The sequence below is a fragment of the Primulina huaijiensis genome, chromosome 13 (assembly GCF_012295235.1).
Source record: "Primulina huaijiensis isolate GDHJ02 chromosome 13, ASM1229523v2, whole genome shotgun sequence".
In the NCBI taxonomy this organism is placed as follows: Eukaryota; Viridiplantae; Streptophyta; class Magnoliopsida; order Lamiales; family Gesneriaceae; genus Primulina; species Primulina huaijiensis.
In genome coordinates, this window is record NC_133318.1 from 9,692,155 (window position 1) to 9,712,296 (window position 20,142).

The following is a 20,142-nucleotide window of genomic DNA, read 5'->3' on the forward strand; positions in this document are numbered from 1 at the left end:
GTTTGTTTTCTTCTTCAACCAATTTCTAGGCATACATATATTGTTCATTTTCTCTTCAATCAAGTCCTATAGATATTTTTTTAAACCATTCCATGTTCATGATTCCCTAATCAAGGCAAAATGACAGCAACTTTACAAAAATTCTGTGCAGCCCCTCTCGGCCATTGCTTTGTACCTCATGGTTGGAATGTTTTTGTTGATTACAGGAAGTTGGTCGGTTCTAGGCACTCAAGGCTGCATCTAGGCATGATTTAGAGTGTGTTAGGGTCATGTTGGTTCATTAGTTAAAGCCCATACACGCAGGATGAAGGCTTGACAGCAACTTTCCCATAGTTGCAAGTTCGAGTCACAATTTTTGTGTTTGATTGTCTATGGTGAGAGTTCGAATCTTGGTTGGCCCAGAGCCTGTAACCATGGTTAGAAACCTCCCTTAGCAAGGCTAGGACATGACCAAGATGGCCTTTCAAGACTTGGTTCACGGATACATCAAAATTTTAAAACAAAAACATAAGTGCTCTTCGATTTTTCATTTTCTGGGTGAATGAGGCTTCGGCTTTTGGGGGTTTGGGTGAATCTTTGTTGGTTTTTAGCCCTTATCCATGGTTCATACAATACCTCATCATTTTTTAATCGAGCCATGGTCAATAATATGACCACTGAAACGATACATGACAACTCAACAATTCAATACATCACAGTACAGAATTTTGGCGTCCTCGGAATTGCTTGAGTTGTGGTTGGCCAAGTGCCCTTAGCTATGGTTCAATCCATGCCTTAGTATGTTGGTAAGGGACTCTGGTTCGTGGTTCAAGCCCCAATGGCTATTAGTTCTTAAACCACGCAAAGGAAGCGCAGCTGCTGCCGCAGCTTTTGACAGCAACTTTGTCTCGATTCAGGAGGTTGGTTCGAGTTCTTGGTTTGCTTTTAGCCTATGACCTTGGACTGGAAAGTACCTCAATGAGTTAAGAAGGTCATGTTTTTGGTCGTTTGTGATTTGGTTAAGTCTAGAGGTCATACGAGAATTTACGGTGCAATGTGCCAAAGTGATTCTCGAAAGAGCGTTTCATGATTTTGGCCTCCATTCACTAATTTTCGTGGATTACAATTCTTAGGGATATTATTTCATTATGTTAGGTGTATTTTTATCATGACTAAATGATTGTTTGATATTTGTTCGGGTTGGTACGAAGTCATGGTTAAAAATTAGATTGTTGGTCTCGTTTGTCTCGTTTTTGGTTCGGTTATGAAGTTGTTCTCAAGATGAAACTATTTGCATGTGTCTCATGTTAGAATTAGGTCGCAGCAAGCCTGGGAACGATCCAACTCATTCGGTAAAAACATGGTTATAATTATATTAGGTGCATAAAATATAAAATGTTTATTTTGAGATATATGTGATATGTCTTGTGGCCACCTCACGCTTATGGGATCTCCACCCGGTGAATTATGCCCGTTTTATGTTTATGTATGGGTACGGACATCCAGTCCAATGGCTATGGTGATCTATATCGCCCAGTATATTGTGGTTTAGTCTGATCAGACGTTCATTTTATGTTACGGGCCACTTGCGTTGAAACATTATCTCTACAAGGAAAATCTCGATATGGTATTTTTATGACAGGGCTTTATCGAGCAAATCTTTTACGTATGATTTTCAGATATGCAAGTATTTATAATTACTCATGACACGATTTTTACCTTACACTTTACGATGCGATATTTTTACGTTGCATGCGATTTTATGATATATTTACTTGCTATTCACGATATACGCATGCTGAGTCTTTAAACTCACTAGACTTGATTGTTGTAGCTACTGATGAGGTCGAGACCGAGGGCGGGGACCAGTGAGCTAGCTTGGGTCAGCAGTAGTAGGAACCCGATGACCTCATGTTTCAGTTTATTCAACTTTTCATGTTCAAACTCAGTTTTTAATATGTTGAATGATTTTTAAGTTGTTGTTTCGAAACGTAATATTTACTTCCGCTGTTATTTTAAAGTTAAATCCATTTATCAGTTTATTTTGTGAATGATGCAAGTTATTTATTTAAAGAGAAAAATTTTAAATAATTCCGCAAAATTACGAGTACGAAATACGGGCCTTTACACCTTTTCACTTGTTGTAAACTCTTCATAGTGTTCTCCCTAATAGAATCAATCTTCAAGGTGTGCAACAATTGGGTCGATTTGATGTCAGAAAGTGATGTCATCAAATGGATAACGTTGGACTGAATGTCTTCGATTATGGATTCAGTAGTCATTGATATCTCAGGAGACATAACTCTAGAGGGTTCTGGTTCCTTCTCCTTGTCTTCTTGATTAAAGATTATCAAAGATCTGTCAGTTGATTCAGTCGCAACAGTAACCATTTCTGAGACATCTTCTGGGATAGATTCCTTTTGAATTTCTTGAAGAAGAGAGAGATTCTGACCAGCAGTTGAGCTTGAAGGCTCATCAGTTGTTTGTTCAGCTGAGACTGTAATTGGGTCTTCAGTTGGTTGATCAACTGGTACAGTAGATGGCTCTTCAGTTTTGTTCCTTGTGCAACTGAGCCATTTCAGTGTCATCTTGAAATGTTTGTTCAGTCCTGGCAGCCGACTGAACTTGTTTTTCAGTTTGTTGAAAAATAGCCTCTGAGGTTGGCTATTCTGTTAAGCTCTGTTCTTCAACTTCTTCTGTTGTTAAAATATTTTGCTGGATATCAGTGGCAACAGATTGTATGACCTCGTCGATATTTTCCACTGATAACTCAGCATCAGTGTAAAATTGTTGATTTGCAGCTGAAGATGGAGGAACTGAAGATGATGGTGGAACATCTTTTGAAGATGGAGCAGTTGCGGGTTCAGTTGATGCAGCAATTGGTTCTTCAGTTGGTTCTTGTTGTTGTGATGATTGTTCAGCTGGCTCTTCTGATGAAGGACTTTGGGTGTCTGTTGGAATAATCAACTCTTGATTCATTTCCCAATTTTCGATCTTCATATGCAATGAACGGAGATCCGTGTCCAACTGGTTGTGAACTGCTGTGTCATTAAAAGTAGTTGGACTAGTTGGATAATAATTTTTGCGGAGCTTAGCAAGCATTTGTGCCAATTTCTTGACAAGCACGAGATCAAAGAAGTACTCCCTCCTTTCAAGTGCTTGAACAATTGATGCAGCTTTGACCACCTTCAGAACTACAGCCTCTAAAGCGATGAATTTCTTCAGAACTGCCTTCTTCTGTAGTTGCTTGGCAAAGACTCCAGCCCTGAATCTGACCCATTCATTGTAAGTTTTGAATTTAGATTCAGAAAACTCATTCACCTCTTTCCATATGAGGTCGATATGAGACTGAATTGGATTGGTTGGTCGGGGCTCTTCGATCAACTTGCTCTTCCTCTTTGGGTCAGTTAGGTCATGAGTAATTTTCAGCCCTGATATGGTTCCATCCACTTTTTATCTTATCACTATGCCTTTTGGCCTTGCAAACGGTAGAGAAATTAGAGCAGTGATTGAGATCCGTAGAGCTTTAACTCCTGCTTGCTTTTGCTTATCACCAGATTCGGTGATAATTTTATTGGATGTAGTAGTTGGAGGTGGTAACTGACCTCCAGTTGAAATCTCAGCTTCAACTACCCTCAACGGTGTAGCCTTGATAGGCTATTCAGGTCCAGTTGGTTTCAGCCTTTCAGCTGGAATAGTTTCCACAACAGATGCTGGTTTTGTGTTGAGAGTCCTTGGCTTCTTAGCAATCTTCGGAGATGGACTATCTTCTTGACAATAAGTTTTTGTTTGATTGTCTTCTTACGAACTGTCTTCTTGACTGTTTTGGGATCGTCCTACATCTCAATCTCCTTCTTCACTTTAATGAACTGTTCAGGAGATATGTCCAGCTTGTGCTTTGGCAGCTGAACATTCTTTGCATTGAAGATTTTGATCTTGGATGATTTCTAAGAAGAATCACCCACTAAGTGTTGCGTATTTTCACTACCGCATGTCAAGTTTTAGTACTGGTATGAGCACAGATATCGATCCCACGAGGAGTAATTATTTAAAACTATATATTAAGTACCATAATTGACATAGTTCGACTTTATTTAGAATAATCAAAGTGATGGTTTAAGATTAATTCTAATAAAAATAACAAATCCTGTAATTCTTAGCACGCATTAGAAATTCAATGAGTAAATAAATCCAGAAATATGATTTCGTCGAGTCTCCCCTATGCTAAATCAAAATTGACTAATATATTATTAAACTGCATCATGTTTATTAACCATGAACTCGTAATTTTGCTATTCTCTTTTTCAAGTGATCAATAGAAATGTATTACCTATTATTGATTTTAATATGTCTATTCAAAATCACGTAACACGTAATAAATACAACCAAGGTTCTCTTTATGGATTCACCAGAGTTATATGTCTTTTGCATGCTATAAACATCTTACGATGTGATTTCCCCTGTTCTAATCTAAATCCCCTCTGTCGAGTTTTAGATCTTAGTTATTTAATCAATGGAATTATGGCTAGTAATTCAAAAGCATTAAGAACAAGAAATCACAAATAAACACGATGAATTAATTAAATAAAAATTCAAAACATCAATAACAGAGGTTCGACCAAAACTACGTCAATCTCTAAAAAATAAAATTAGTTCATACACGAATCTAAATTAATACAAAACCTGTTTGTATTCATTAAAAACGTAGAAGTAAATAACTGAATTAGAAACGGGTTGACGAGAGATGAAGTGCACCTCTGTGTCCGGATGAAGCGTGTTCTATGACTTTTTTGTTCCTTCTGCTGCTTTTTGCTGTGTCCTTTCAGAATTCATCCCCTCTCCTTTTTAAAGCCCACGACTAAACCTAAGGAATCAGGCATTCGCGTCGCGCTCATATGCGCGACCTAGCTTGGCGTATATTGCGCTGGTCTTTCTGTGCATTGGGCCATCTACTCGCGCGCAAATGAGCGCCCTTGCTCCGCGCACATGCACGGAGTCCTATGTTGGTGCATCCGCAATTTCCTTGCACGTGCCCACATGCGCGCCTCGTCTGGCGCATATGCTCAGTGTTCTCTGGCCTTTACTTGTATCTTGCGTGCATATGCGCGGGTCTCACTGCCTCCAAAGCTGGGCTCTTGCTCACATTTTTCTTCTAAGTGCCATTTTTCGTTCCTTTTCATGCCCATGTAGTAGCCTACCTAGATTCCTGAGAGCACAACAAAAATAAAAAAAAAACGCATAATTCTGCCTAAGAAAACTAACAATCTATACGAATTATAAGAGTAATTTAAGTGCACAAATTGCACTTATCAAATCCCCCCAAACTTAAACTTTTGCTAGTCCCAAGCAAAATAAAATAAAAATAAAAATGCAGACTCACACAAGAAATAAACGCTGACAACTATAGTCATGGATATGCACAAAGTGACAATGGCCTCCGACTTATCTATTTTCGTGTGATTCACAATTACTCAAGAGTCATGTGCGTGTGTGATACGTCAATGTTTATTTACCTCATCGAATGCTCAAATATATTCACAACATCTATTTGCCTTATAAACTTAAGAAATCTTCAGCTCAGTTCAACTCACACTTCATTAAAATACACATTTACTTACACAGATCACTAGGACTTTATTGGTGTTTATTTGGCTGATAAGATATTCAACACGGGTATACCACAGATGAAGTCACGCAATGAGATGCTTGTATGCAAATGATTTAAGTCTATACTCGTTAACCATGTTTCTCAGGTATCCAAAAGCTTGAGTTGAACAACTTTTCTCCACTAGTATATTAGACAAATGTGACAAGGTTAATAGGTCTTGTAGGCTTGTAACGTTAGGCTACGGCTCATGGCTACAATAAAGGTATGGAGATCAAAATTTGAGAGAAATATTTGAACTTCCTCAGTTTCACTCATTCTCATTCTCTTTTCATTCACCACCCACTTATTGTTTTCTTCTCATTCATATCGTTCATTTCCCAAATTTTCCTTTTTCACCACTTTTCATTGTTTTTCTCTCTTTTTTTGTCTCTTTTTGAACTCCTTTCTGCACATTCAATTTTTTCTTTTTCTTTTCAAGGAGTATTTGAATCATTCCAGTACCAATGAACTTATTTCTCTCAAAATTTAGATAGGACAATAAGTGTATAAGCTTCATTAGGTAGTTGTTGTGTGATGTAGAATAGATACAAGTGGGGGCTAATTGTATGTTATTGACATACACCACTTAATTTTTAGTAGGCTCAAAATGGGACACTATGGATATTTCATGTTCATTTGATTGGCTCGAAGGCTCAAAACGGCTTCAAAGATTGCATAAATCATTCCTATGTCACATATCCTCCGTATTTCGCCTCGAAAAGTGTTCAAACAAGTTCTAGATTACCTACAATCCATTAGTCATCTCATACAAACCAATCACATGCGTTGTTCAACTAAAATGTAATATGAGATAGTCACAAAAGAAATCTCAAGCATCTCAATCAACTCGAGGATCAATGGGCTAACAATTGATAATGAACAAAGAAGGTAGGCACAAAAATATTGAGAAAAATTTCCTAGATCATTTCTGTGTTAGCAAAAGTTTCAGTCAATGTCATGCGAGAATTACTAAAAATCAGATTCACATTGTCTATTTAGCATCACAGACATGCAAATTGTCTCTAAACATCGATAATATTAATAAATATGACAGTGCATGAAAATGTGACTCCCAAGTTATCATGAACGCATATATGTTTCAGACCCACAATTTCATTTTCATCATCAGCCACACAATAGCTTATCCATGACTACTCCTAACAATTCTAACATGAAAAAATAATAATTATTATTTTTTTATTGCACTAGCAACTCAAATAAAATTAAAAAAAATTCAAATTACACTAAAGCATAAAAAAAATCATCAAATCTCAAATCACGCCCCCAAACTTAAAGTATGCATTGTCCTCAATGTATAGACAGGGAAAAACGGAACAGTCATACCTCTCACGACGAGCGTCAGTGCTCGCCGTCACCATCGTCGTCATCCTCATCCATGTGCTGGGGTGGGTAGGAGGCGGTGTGATTTGCTGAAGAGAGAGGCGGCTAATATGTTTTATCTCTGAGAAGGGTTCGCGAGTTCCTCTTTTTTTTTTTCTTTTCAAAATCCGGTAGCGCGCATATGTGCGCACTAACCCCTTGCATATGCGCCGAGTTTTTTGTCTCGAAAATTTCAGCTGCTGCATGTTGCGCGTATGCGCGCCCTGAGTGGCGCATATGCGCCAAAGTGTGCCTTTCGAGCTGGGCTTCACGCATGTGCACACAATTAAGTCGCGCATATGCGCAATGCCCTCTCTCAATTCACCACTTTTTTTTTAAACACCTGCAAAAATAAAACAATACAAATTAATACTTGAATAGAGAAAATTAAAAATAACAACTAAGGAATTGAAATAAAATAATAAAAACAAAACGTATGCTAAAATAATTGTGGGTTGCATCCCACATAGCGCTTGGTTTAACGTCGTCAGCCCGACTATACCAATCTTGCTCAAGGTGGGTCATGTGATCCCTTTAATGCCATGATTTCCACCCCCTGACCTTCAACCTCGATGGTCAATTTTGCTTGCTTCAAATCAATGACGCCGCCTGCAGTAGCCAAGAAAGGTCGTCCTAGAATGATACGAACATTCTGACTGTTCTCCATGTCAAGCACTACAAAATCTGCTGGAAGCCTCAATTTGTCAATCTTAAGTTCAACATCTTCTACAATGCCCAATGGCACCTTCACTGATTTATCTGCCAGCTGAAAGCTTAATTTTGTGGGTTTTATCTTGATTAGTCCAAGTTTCTCATAGAGAGAACTTGGCATTATATTCACGCTTGCTCCCGAATCACATATAGCTTTATCCACTAATTGACCCCCTATTTCACATGGCACAACAAATTCCTCGGGGTCTTGCAGCTTCTGAGGAAGATTTCCTTGCCTTCCCTTATCATTTCCTCCAGTAAATGCCACCTCTTCCTGCTCTGCAGACTGAATGTTAGAGTGTAGGTTCTTGAGATTTTCAAGACCTTTTTTCTTTTGAAACTTAGCCTTCAATTGTAAAAATCTTTCGGGATAGGGAAGTAAAGAAATATTAATGCATTGATCAAAATCATAACTCTTACCTTTCTTACCTCGATTCCCTTTGCTTGGAGTCGGCTTATCTTCCCAGCTGGGTTTGTGATCAACTTTTTTCTCTTCTACTTCTATCATTCCAACCTCCTCATGTTGTATGGAAACAGCATTCACCTCTCTCATACTCAGGTCTGTAGCCTTTGGTGCTGAGCTTGACGGTTGAAACGTGAGTTGTTTTGTTATCTGCCCAACTTGCGTCTCCAAGATTTTCAAAGAAGCACCAATATTTGCCATGTGGGTCTCTAGGTTATCAATCCTAGACTCAGTCCTTGCCATTTTCTTGCCAGATTCAGCAACAAAAGTCCCAACTAAATCCTCAAAAGATGGCTTCCCTTCCCCATTCGATGTATTGAACCCCGGTGGAGGATTCAATACATTCTTATTATTTGCATATGAAAAATTCTCATGATTTCTCAATACAGGGTCATAAGTATTAGGGGGAGGGTTACCTTGATATCCTCCATAGCCTCCAAAGTTCTTGTTGTTGATGTATTGGACTTCTTCAGGAAAATGTGATTCTTCAACAACAACCGGTGCACTCTCACCCTCTGCTGTGCTCACCTTGTTCATAGCTGCTAATTGGGTGGTTAGTGCAGAAACATGGGCGGTGAGCGATGTAATCGGATCCACAGCATAAACTCCAGCTGTTCTCTTCACTCCTGACCTCTTAGACGGCCATTGGTAGCTATTAATAGTCATCTGATCAAGCAAGTCATGGGCTTGAGCAGGAGACTTGGCAAAGATCGTGCCACCTGCCGCTGCATCCACTGTTGTCCGTGTCTGACCATTCAACCCGTTATAGAAAAGCTCAATCTGTACCCAGTCTTCAAAACCATGATTAGGGCACCTCCGCAACAACTCCTTGTACCTTTCCCACGCCTCATAGAGCTGCTCAAAGTCGGTCTGCCTAAAAGTACTGATCTCAATCTTCAACTGTGCAGACTTTGCAGGGGGGAAATATTTAGACAGAAACTTTGTTGCCAACTCTTGCCACGTTGTGATGCTCCCCAGCGGCAGTGATTGAAGCCATCCTCTTGATTGGCCCCTGAGAGAAAATGGAAACAAACGCAATCTAATATTATCATCAGGAACATTATTAATTTTTACCGTGTCCGTGATCTCAAGGAAAGTCCTCAAATGAACGTGAGGATCCACAGTGGCAGTTCCCGCAAATTGGTTCTGTTGAACCATATTTATCAGTGCAGGCTTCAACTCAAAATTGTTGGCATTTATGGTCCCCCGAGCAATGCCAGAATAATGTGTGTTGATCACTGGTCTGAAGTGATCTCTGATAGGTATAGCGTCTGGCGGGTTACATCTCGCGTCCTCTCTGTTTTCAGCCATTGCTTGGATTTCTTCCCTCCTCGCTTTTCTTAGTCTTCTCGCAGTTCTTTCGATCTCCGGATCAAAGATAAACAAATCAGGGTTGTGCGATCTTAGCATGCACTGCAAAACAGATAATATTATAACGTAACAAAATAAATAAATAAAATAAAATCTAAATTAAAGTCAAGACTACTTAGTAACGATATTAATATGCGCTTAAATATTTTACTCCCCGACAACGGCGCTAAAAACTTGTTGCATATTTTCACTATCGCAAGCATACGATGTCAAGTTTTAGTACTGGTATGAGCAAAGATATCGATCCCACGAGGAGTAATTATTTAAAACTATATATTAAGTACCATAATTGACATAGTTCGACTTTATTTAGACTAATCAAAGTGATGGTTTATAATCAATTCAAATAAAAATAACAAATCCTGTAATTCTTAGCACGCAATAGAAATTCAATGACTAAATAAATCCACAGATATGATTTCGTCGAGTCTCCCCTATGCTGAATCAAAATTGACTAACATATTATTAAATTGCATCATGTTTATTAACCAAGAACTCGTAATTTTTCTATTCCTTTTTCAAGTGATAAATAGAAATGTATTAACTATTAATGATTTTAATATGTCTATTCAAAATCACGTAACATGTAATAAATACAACCAAGGTTCTCTTTATGGATTGACCATAGTTATATGTCTTTTGCATGCTATAAACATCTGACGATGTGATTTCCCCTGTCCTAATCTCAATCCCCTCTGTCGAGTTGTTAGATCTTAATTATTTAATCAATGGAATTATGGTTAGTAATTCAAAATCATTAAGAACAATAAATCACAAATAAGCACGATGAATTAATTAAATGAAAATTCAAAACGTCAATAACAGAGGTTCGACCAAGACTACGTCAATCTCTAAAAAATAAAATTAGTTCATACTCGAATCTAAATTAATACAAAACCTGTTTGTATTCATTAAGAACGTAAAAGTAAAGAACCGAATTAGAAACGTGTTGACGAGAGATGAAAGTGCGCCTCCGTGTCCGGATGAAGCGTATTCTGTCTCCGTTCTTCGCTTTCCGGCCTCCGTCTTATCTGACTTTTTTGTTACTTCCTTCTGCTGCTGTCGGCTGTTTCCTTTCAGAATTCATCCCCTTTCTTTTTTAAAGCCCACGACTAAACCTAAGGAATCAGGCATTCGCGTCGCGCGCATATGTGAGACCTAGCTTGGCGCTTATGCGCTGGTCTTTCTGTGCATTGGGCCATCTATTCGTGCGCACATGCGCGCCCTTGCTCCGCGCACATGCGCGGAGTCCTCTGTTGGTGCATCAGCAATTTCCTTGTGCGCGCGCACATGCGCGCCTCATCCGGCGCATATGCGCGGTGTTTTCTGGCCTTTACTTGTATCTTGCGCGCATATGCGTACCTCTAACTCGCGCATATGCGCGGGTCTTACTGCCTCCAAAGCTGGGCTCTTGCTCACAATTTTCTTCTAAGCGCCATTTTTCGTTCCTTTTCATGCCCATGTAGTAGCCTACCTAGATTTTTTAAAACACACCAAAAATAACAAAAAACGCATAATTCACCTTATGAAAACTAACAATCTATACGTATTATAAGGGTAATTTAAGTGCACAAATTGCACTTATCACAAAGTCTTTGGTTTTCAACAGATAGCTGATAGGCACTGCAAATCCTTTGGATTGTTTTGAGGACTGAAGCCTATTTTTGAGTATGTTGAAAATAATGGCTGACAACTTTAGTCTTCTACCAGCCATGATGGCAGTCATCACTTGGAACTTCTCCAAGGTTAGAGCAGCAAAAGAGCCTGCTTTGGCGAGTAGCCCCTTGGCTACTGTGTCAGCCAGTAACTGGATTTCTGGCTTCAGTTCTTTCTTGGCAATCTTCGGAAACCTTGATTTTCCGCCATCAGCAGATAGGAGTGTTTGCATCTCCTCCACATCAGAAGTTTTCACATCAAAAATGTTGTCCAAGCCATCAGACGGCTGTTGGAAAAGATTGCAGAAGAAGTCCTCTTCGATAATCAGCAGTTGGCTGTTGACAGTTGTAGTGATTTTTTCTTCAGCAGAGATAAAACTGTTAGCTTAAAAGTCATGAATCTCCTTGGGATAGATTTCTTGGTATGAGAATCCCAGAAATGTCTTTAGTCCGGCTGATTCGAGCTTCAGAAATACATCCTTGATAGCCTCGTCCTTAACAGATAGGACTAAATCAAAGTCGATAGCCATCGCATTAAGAATAAATGCTGGGACTTGGTTGGCCATTGATGATATCTTGAAAGTCTGCGAGAAAAAGCTTTGAGTATACGATTTGCTCTGAAAATTGTAATGCATGTAAAAGAAAAAACTTAATTGAAGCGTGTTGAAGTACATATGTTCGTGACTGTTCAAATTTTGGGGACACATGTCAGTCCAAGATAAATGATTGAAATCGTGTGTACGTGTGGTGAAAACATGTGTAGAAGTTAAATGGACTACAAGGGTCCACGTTGCAAATCACTATTCAGTGAAAGACATCATTTAATGCGTAATTTTAACAGTCACATCACTTACAATAGAATGCATATCAAATAATCATTTAACTTATTAGATCAGTGAGGTCCGTAACTGAGTGATCAGTTGAAAACTGAGTCAGTTCAATTGACGACCAACTGACTATTGTCTTATCAGTTAACCACTTAAATTCGACATTCCTCCTCAATAAATGCTTATAAATAAAAGAGTAAAGGAAACTCCGACTGAATAAGTCAAGTGCAATTGGTTGACTGAAGTCTTTTCGTCTTCTTCTATTTCTTCTTCTTGAATCTGTCTATAAATAAGATCACTGTCATTAGATAATAACAACAACTATTAAGCACAGAAGGACAGAGCAAGCAGTTCCAACAATCCTCTTCCTCCAGCAACGCTTCGCCATTTGGAGAGTTTGAAAGAAGCTATTGAGGATCTTGTCTAGGAAAAAGTTATGTCCACCTGGACTAAAATGCAAGACCTCCAGACCATTTAGCAAAACAGATTAGTTGCCACTGATAAACAGAAGGCAACTGAAATCAAATACAAGAGGCGTTTCGATGTTATCCATACTTCAGATCTTGCCACTGATGAAGGTCTGATAGTGTTGATGCTTCTGAAAGAACAGAGTGTGCTGGAAAAGATTGTCTCTATGGAAAGCTACAGAAGAATTTCATATAATGAATTGTCTAGTTGGATGTCCCTATGGCTAGAAGCCGTTGAAAGGGAAATAACTCATGTACTGTGTGAAAGATATCATCAATAAAGTTGTTATTTCAATTCATTCTGTTTTCATTTTGTTTATACTAACTGATATCAGTTAACTAATTAGTAGATGACTAATTGACAATTAACTAACTGAACAATAATTGGTAATAACTAAGAATACAATATTCAAACAAATAACTAAGACATTTCAGTTAAACCAAGAATATTACGAAAGTGAGAAAACTTTGTCTCGGGTAATGGTTTGGTGAAGATGTCAGATGCATGTTGTTCAGTTGGTATGTATTCCAGTCTGATTTCCTTCTTTAGAGCATGATCTCTGATGAAGTGATGTCTGACATCAATATGCTTGGTCCTTGAGTGAAGAACTGGATTATATGTAATCGCGATGGTGCTTGTATTATCACAAAAGATTGGTGATTCTTTTGCAATGACTCCATAGTCTTTTAGTTGTTGTTGAATCCAGAGCAGTTGGACACAACAGTTTCCATCAGCTAGATATTCTGCTTCAGTTGTGGAAGTTGCTATGGACGTTTACTTCTTCCTGACCCATGAGATCAGTCTGTCTCCTAGAAACTGACATGATCCACTGGTACTTTTACGATCAAGCTTACATCCTGCATAATCTGCATCTGAAAATCCAACTAAATTGAAAAATGAGTCCTTAGCATACCATAAGCCCACATTTTATGTGCCTTTAAGATATTTCAATATACGTTTAGCAGCTAAAAAGTGCAATTGCATAGGATTTGCCTGAAATCTAGTACACATACAGACAACAAATACAATATTAGGACGACTAGCAGTTAGGCAAAGCAAATAATCTATTAAACCTCTGTAAAGTTTCGTCTCAACTGATATTCTCCCATGATCATTATCTAATTTAATCGATGAGCTCATGGTAGTATTTGCAGCTGAACATGTTTCCAAGCCAAATTTCTTGAATAGTTCCTTCGTGAATTTGGCCTGACTGATGAAAGTACCAGTTTCAAGTTCTTTCACTTGCAGACCGAGAAAGAATGTCAGTTCACCTATCATACTCATCTCAAATTTTTTTTTGCATTAACTTGACAAATTTCTCACATAATTTGGGGTTAGTTGACCAAAAAATAATATCAGCATATATTTACACAAGTAAAATATGATCATTCTTTGAAAATTTGAACATAGTCTTATCAACTGATCCAACAATAAAATTATGATCAGCTAGGAATTTTGAAAGTTTTTCATACCAAGCTCTTGGAGCATGTTTAAGATAATATAGAACTTTGTTCAAATGATAAATATGATCAGGAAGAGAGTAATTAACAAAACCTGATAGTTGTTCAACATATACTTCTTCCTGCAACTGACCATTAAGAAATACACTCTTCACGTCCATTTGGGAGACTTTAAAGTTTTTGAATGAGGCATAAGAAATGAATATCCCGATTGCTTTAAGTTGTGCAACTGGTGCATATGTCTCATCGTAATCTATTCCCTCTTCTTGCATATATCCTTGTGCTACAAGTCTCACTTTGTTGTGCACAACTGAACCATCTTCATTCAGTTTGTTTCTAAAATCCCACTTTGTACCTATAATAGTTTTAGAAACTGGTCTTGGAACTAAGTTACAGACATTGTTATGGGTAAACTGATTTAGCTCTTCTTACATAGCATTTATCTAGTCAGGATCAGCAAGAGCTTCTCTAACGTCCCTGCCCTTTTTATTGCTTGAAAAGTACTAGACATTTTTTTTTCCTCCTCTATGATTTTCGGCTTTCCCAAAATATTTTTATAAAATATTTTTCCCTTTTAAAATAAAATACCAACCATCTAGCATTTTAAAAATCAAGTGTCATAAAAGCAATAAGTTTGAAAAGTATAGCCCATACTAAACCTCTAAAAAATCTCTCAAAAACATACATAAATAGTCTTAAAAATCTCTAACTTAAAATCATAAAACGTAATGTGGAAAATAGTAGCGCTAGTCCTCGGGTTGTGTGCGTCTTCAGTCCAGTCAGATCATCCGTCAAGACCTCCCTCATACCCATCTGCATCCATCACACCTAGTGAGTCTAAAGACTCAACACACCATAATCTTGATAACAAATAATACATATAAAATCACATGCAACAGTGAAAAATACTTTTACGTAAAATACATTTCATGACATGCAAATATAATCTTTAAACTTTTTCCTTTATCCTTAACATGACATAGCACATTTTAACATGAACATAAACCTTTTCCTTATTCCTTTGTTGAATTCAGATCGTTAATTGTGACTTTCCTCACATGCCATGATCGATGGATCCATCTACATATAACCACAGTACTGGACGGCGGGGACATCAGTGACGCTCTCACCGGTCAACTGAGCCTTGGCCTAACATGATCGAATAGAAATACGATCGTCGGGGCTCCCTCTGGGGCCTTCTCCAATAAATGGGCTCCCTCTGGGGGCCTTCTCCCCTCACGATATTCCCATTCTTCCTCAATCCTCATAATCTCATATTCGCAATAATGGAAACACGATCGTCGGGCTCCCACTGGGACCATCACCCTCACGACATCGCCATTATTAGCGAATTAGTCACAATCACTTCACCTCTTTCAACCTTTTTCATTCACATCAATTTATAAAAATCATGAATACCATAACATTTTTCATTTTTGAAACCAAGCATGCAACATGTATTTTAAACGTCTTCCTTAAATCATAAAAATCAAATAGACATTTAAAAATCATAATTTAATCATTAACATTTCATAAAATTTAAAATATGTCATAATATCATGAAAATAGCATTTACGGCACTGCCATGACGTTTACTAATTTTCAGGTGTAAAAAGACCGTTTTACCCCTGGACTCGACCTTTTTCGATTTCATGGCTCTAACATGTCCCAAATAATTATTTAAGCCTAAATTAACTTTCCCATAGTTTTATTTAGCTTAAATAATAGACTTTTTAATTTTTCAATACTTAATTGTTTTGACGGTGTTTTAATCCCGAAAAATCCGAAACTTTAATATAAAATTCCTAAATTCTAAATTTAGTCTTTTTATATTATTTCAGCCCTTATGGACCCCAACTCGACCCCCGTGAGCCGTTTTCCAACTTTCTTTACTTTCAAAAACCCTAATTGACACATAAATTTCACCCCCGAGCCAACTCTCGATTTTCAAGAGTTACCCACAAACAATGGCAAACAAAAACTTACCCAACATCCTAAACTAGACTACAGTACCCTTAACCCACCAAGGAAACCAACCCAAACCCAAAAACGAGACACCCCAAGACTCACCTTTTCCGGCCGAGACTCATAGTGGCACTAAGACTCTAAGTTTGCGTCCCAACCCTTGAACCAACGAGCCTAGCCCTCGCACCACCCCTCTTGCACCCTCGTAGGACTCTAGTGCATCGCCTCGACCCGTCCCTTCAACCCCAGACCAAGCCCCCAAGTCCCTGGAAGCATCCCAGCCCTGCGCAACTTCTTGCGCGCTTTCTCGAGTAGAGTCCTAGCATGGCTAGGACTCTTCCCCAGCCCTTACCGTGAGTCTTAGCCTGGCTAGGACTCTCCCCTGACCCGTGACATGCCCTGGACGTGCCCTGGCCCAAGCCAAGACCAAGCCCAACCCCTTAACCATGAACCCGATCGCCCTCATGACAGCAAATTTCGGATGGTTCTTGTTCCTGTTTTCTTTCTTTGTTTCAGCCGATTATGTGTGGTGTGTGGGACTCTAAAACATGCATAAACCTTATCTATCCAAACCTAGACATCATGGCAGCCCCTTAGTATCATAAAACATGAATTTAAATCATCAAACATGAGTTTACAACTTATGTATGACCCAAATCCGAAATTTCAGAAAAATAAGTTTGTGCTCTTCATGCATGCAATAATTAAAACAATACTATGATATAATGGATGAGAAAAGGAGATGTATGGCGTGCATTTGCGTTGTATACGCACGAATATACGTTGACGACGAAGAACGGAGGGACTCCTTGACTTGAACTAGCTTGAACCTTTCGAAAATTCTCTCCTAGATTGCTATGATCGTGTGCTGCCGTGTGTGATATGAGAGGGTTGGAGAGTTTTCAGAATATAAAATTAAGTGGCCGATTTTTGTTGAGTAGCATGTGTAGGGTTTAGTATTTTTTAAGTCTTTAAATACTACTAAATCACCTTCAAGGCTTATTAGGCCTATTAAGCCATCTAATTAGGCCCATTAGTCCAATTAGGACATATTTAAAATATTAACAAAGTTTTTCTTTTATTAAATATGTGAATTTATTAGCCGGGTTGCCAAAAAAAACTCGCATTTTAGTTGAAAAACCAACACCGATAAAGTTTACGTCCCGGCGTATAAAATTACCTCAAAATCCCTTTATTTTTTTTTAAAAAATACTAAAAAGCATCGACCATCTTTTAAATAATTAAAAATAATTATTTAATAAAAATATTTTACGTTTTTCAGCCCTCGGTCTCCGTTCCTCGATCGTCGCTTGAATATTCCTTAAAAAATACTATTTTATGCATGATGACAATTAAAACATCTCAAATAACAAATAAACAAGTATGTCACATAATTAATTAAGCAATTAAAGTAATTAATTACTCATTTTCCATTATTTCCTAGATTCGCATGCAGTTGGATTACGCTGTCTTAATTTTGGACCTTACAATTCATTCCTCCCTTAAATAGAATTTTGTCCTCGAAATTAGAACTTACCGAATAGATCTAAGTAGCGACTCTTCAAGTCTCTCTCGGTTTCCCAAGTAGCTTCATCTTCCGAGTGATTCAACCACTTGACTTTGACCATTGGAATGACTTTTTTCCTCAATCATCTTTCTTGCCTTGCTAAGATCTGGACAGGTCTTTCTTCATATGTCATATTTGGAGTTAATTGAAGAGGTTCATAATTAAGCACATGTGACGGATTCGACATGTACTTCCGCAACATTGAAATGTTGAACACATTGTGAACTCCTGCAAGCGCTGGTGGCAATGCCAATCTATAAGCTAGTGTACCAATCCTCTCCAAAATCTCAAATGGACCAATAAATCTTGGGCTTAGTTTCCCCTTTTTGCCAAAACGCATAACACCTTTCATGGGTGCTATTTTCACAAATACGTGATGTTCCACTGCAAACTCTAAGTCCCTACGTCGTTTGTTTGCATAACTCTTTTTTCGGCTTTGCGCCGTCTTCATTCTATCGCGAATTTTGACTATAAGCTCGGTAGTCTCTTCAATCACATCTGGACCGATCTCTCTTCTTTCACCCACTTCGTCCCAATGAATAGAAGATCTACATTTCCTTCCGTAAAGTGCCTGTAAAGGAGCCATCCCGATTGATGATTGATAGCTATTATTGTAGGAGTACTCAACTAGAGGTAATTTTGGTTCCCAACTGCCTTGAAAATCAATAACACATGCTCGAAGTAGATCTTCCAAAATCTGTATAACTCTTTCTGACTGTCCATCGGTTTGAGGATGAAATGTTGTACTGAATAATAACGTGGTCCCCATCGCTGCATGTAGACTTTTCCAGAAAGATGACGTGAATCTCGGATCTCTGTCAGAAACAATGGATACAGGAATCCCATGCAGACGAACTATCTCTCGAATATACAAGTCGGCGTACTGAATCATGGTGAAGGTCGTCTTGATAGGTAGAAAATGCGCTACTTTAGTAAGACGATCAACTATCACCCATATAGCATTAAATCCCTTAACTGTCTTTGGCAATCCCACGACGAAGTCCATGGTGACATTTTCCCATTTCCATTCGGGAATAGGGAGTGACTTCAATTTACCTGCTGGTCTTTGATGCTCTGCTTTAACTTGTTGACAAGTCAAACACTCAGATACAAATCTCAGAATGTCCCTCTTCATGCCTGGCCAGCAATATAACTGCTGCAGATCTCTATATATTTTCCTGCTGCCCGGATGAATGGAATATGGCGTGTCATGAGCTTCCTTCATAATAAGATTTCTCAAGGAATCGTCACTCGGAACCCATAGACGGTCTCTATAACGGACAAAGCCATCCACTACTGAATATAATTCCCGGCCCTTGGCTTCATCTCTAGCTCTCCACTTTTGCAACTGCTCGTCAGTAGACTGCCCATCACGAATTCGGGCTCTCAGAGTCGACTGTACTGATAATGTGGCGAGATTAGGGGCCTCGCCCCTAGCATACACTGTAAGCTCAAACCGCTGTATCTCGGACTGCAACAGTCTTTGGAGTGATAAATGCGTGATAACTGCTGCTTTTCTACTCAATGCGTCTGCCACTACATTAGCTTTCCCCGGATGGTAGCTAATGTCACAATCATAGTCCTTTACCAATTCGAGCCATCTGCGCTGTCTCATATTCAACTCCTTTTGGGTGAAGAAGTATTTCAAACTCTTATGATCGGTGAATATCTTACACTTTTCCCCATAATGGTAATGTCTCCAAATTTTTAGTGCAAAGACTACTGCTGCAAGCTCAAGATCGTGCGTGGGGTAGTTCTTTTCATGAATTTTCAACTGTCTTGACGGATAGGTGATAACCCGGTCGTTTTGCATCAGAACTGCGCCCAAACCAAGTTTAGAAGCGTCAGTATAAAGAACATAATCTCCTTGCCCCGATGGCATAGATAACACTGGTGCTGAAATCAAGGCTTGCTGTAACTTGTCAAAACTGTCTTGACACTCGGATCCCCAAATAAACTTCGCATTCTTCTTAGTCAACGATGTCAATGGTACTGCAATGGATGAGAATCCCTTGATGAATTTGCGATAATAGCCTGCAAGTCCCAAGAAACTGCGAATCTCGATGACACTCTTCGGTACTGGCCACTCTTTCACTGCCTCGACTTTGCTTGGATCAACTTCAACGCCATTACTAGAAATGATGTGGCCTAAGAATGCCACTCTATCGAGCCAAAACCCGCACTTGCTGAATTTTGCATATAGCTTCCTGTCTTGTAGTACTTGCAATGCTGTCCTCAAATGACGACTATGCTCCTCTTTGTCCTTCGAATAAATCAATATATCATCGATGAAGACTATAATAAACTGATCCAGATACGGCTGAAATACGCGATTCATGAGATCCATTATGATCGCTGGTGCATTAGTCAGACCGAATGGCATGACCATAAACTCGTAGTGCCCATATCTAGTACGGAATACTGTCTTGTGCACATCAGACTCTTTCACTTTCAATTTATGGTATCCAGATCGCAGATCAATTTTTCAAAATACTGCGACTCATTGCAACTGATCAAATAAATCTTCAATTATTGGTAGTGGATATGTAAAGGCCTAGAAATCCTTACTTGAAAATTTGCGGAAAAATTAAAAATTTTCTTTTTAAACTAAATGAAATATTCAGTTCATAAAATAAACTGTTAAATAAT

At 38.6% G+C, this 20,142-nt stretch overlaps 1 protein-coding gene across 1 annotated transcript; it reads right to left on the reverse strand.

Annotated features, from left to right (window-relative positions):
* Window positions 1–7,517: 7,517 nt before the first annotated feature.
* On the reverse strand, window positions 7,518–9,491 carry LOC140991193 (uncharacterized). Its single transcript, XM_073461148.1, has one exon. The coding sequence runs from the start codon at window positions 9,489–9,491 to the stop codon at window positions 7,518–7,520; it is 1,974 nt and encodes a 657-aa protein (XP_073317249.1).
* Between the last annotated feature and the right edge of the window lie 10,651 nt (window positions 9,492–20,142).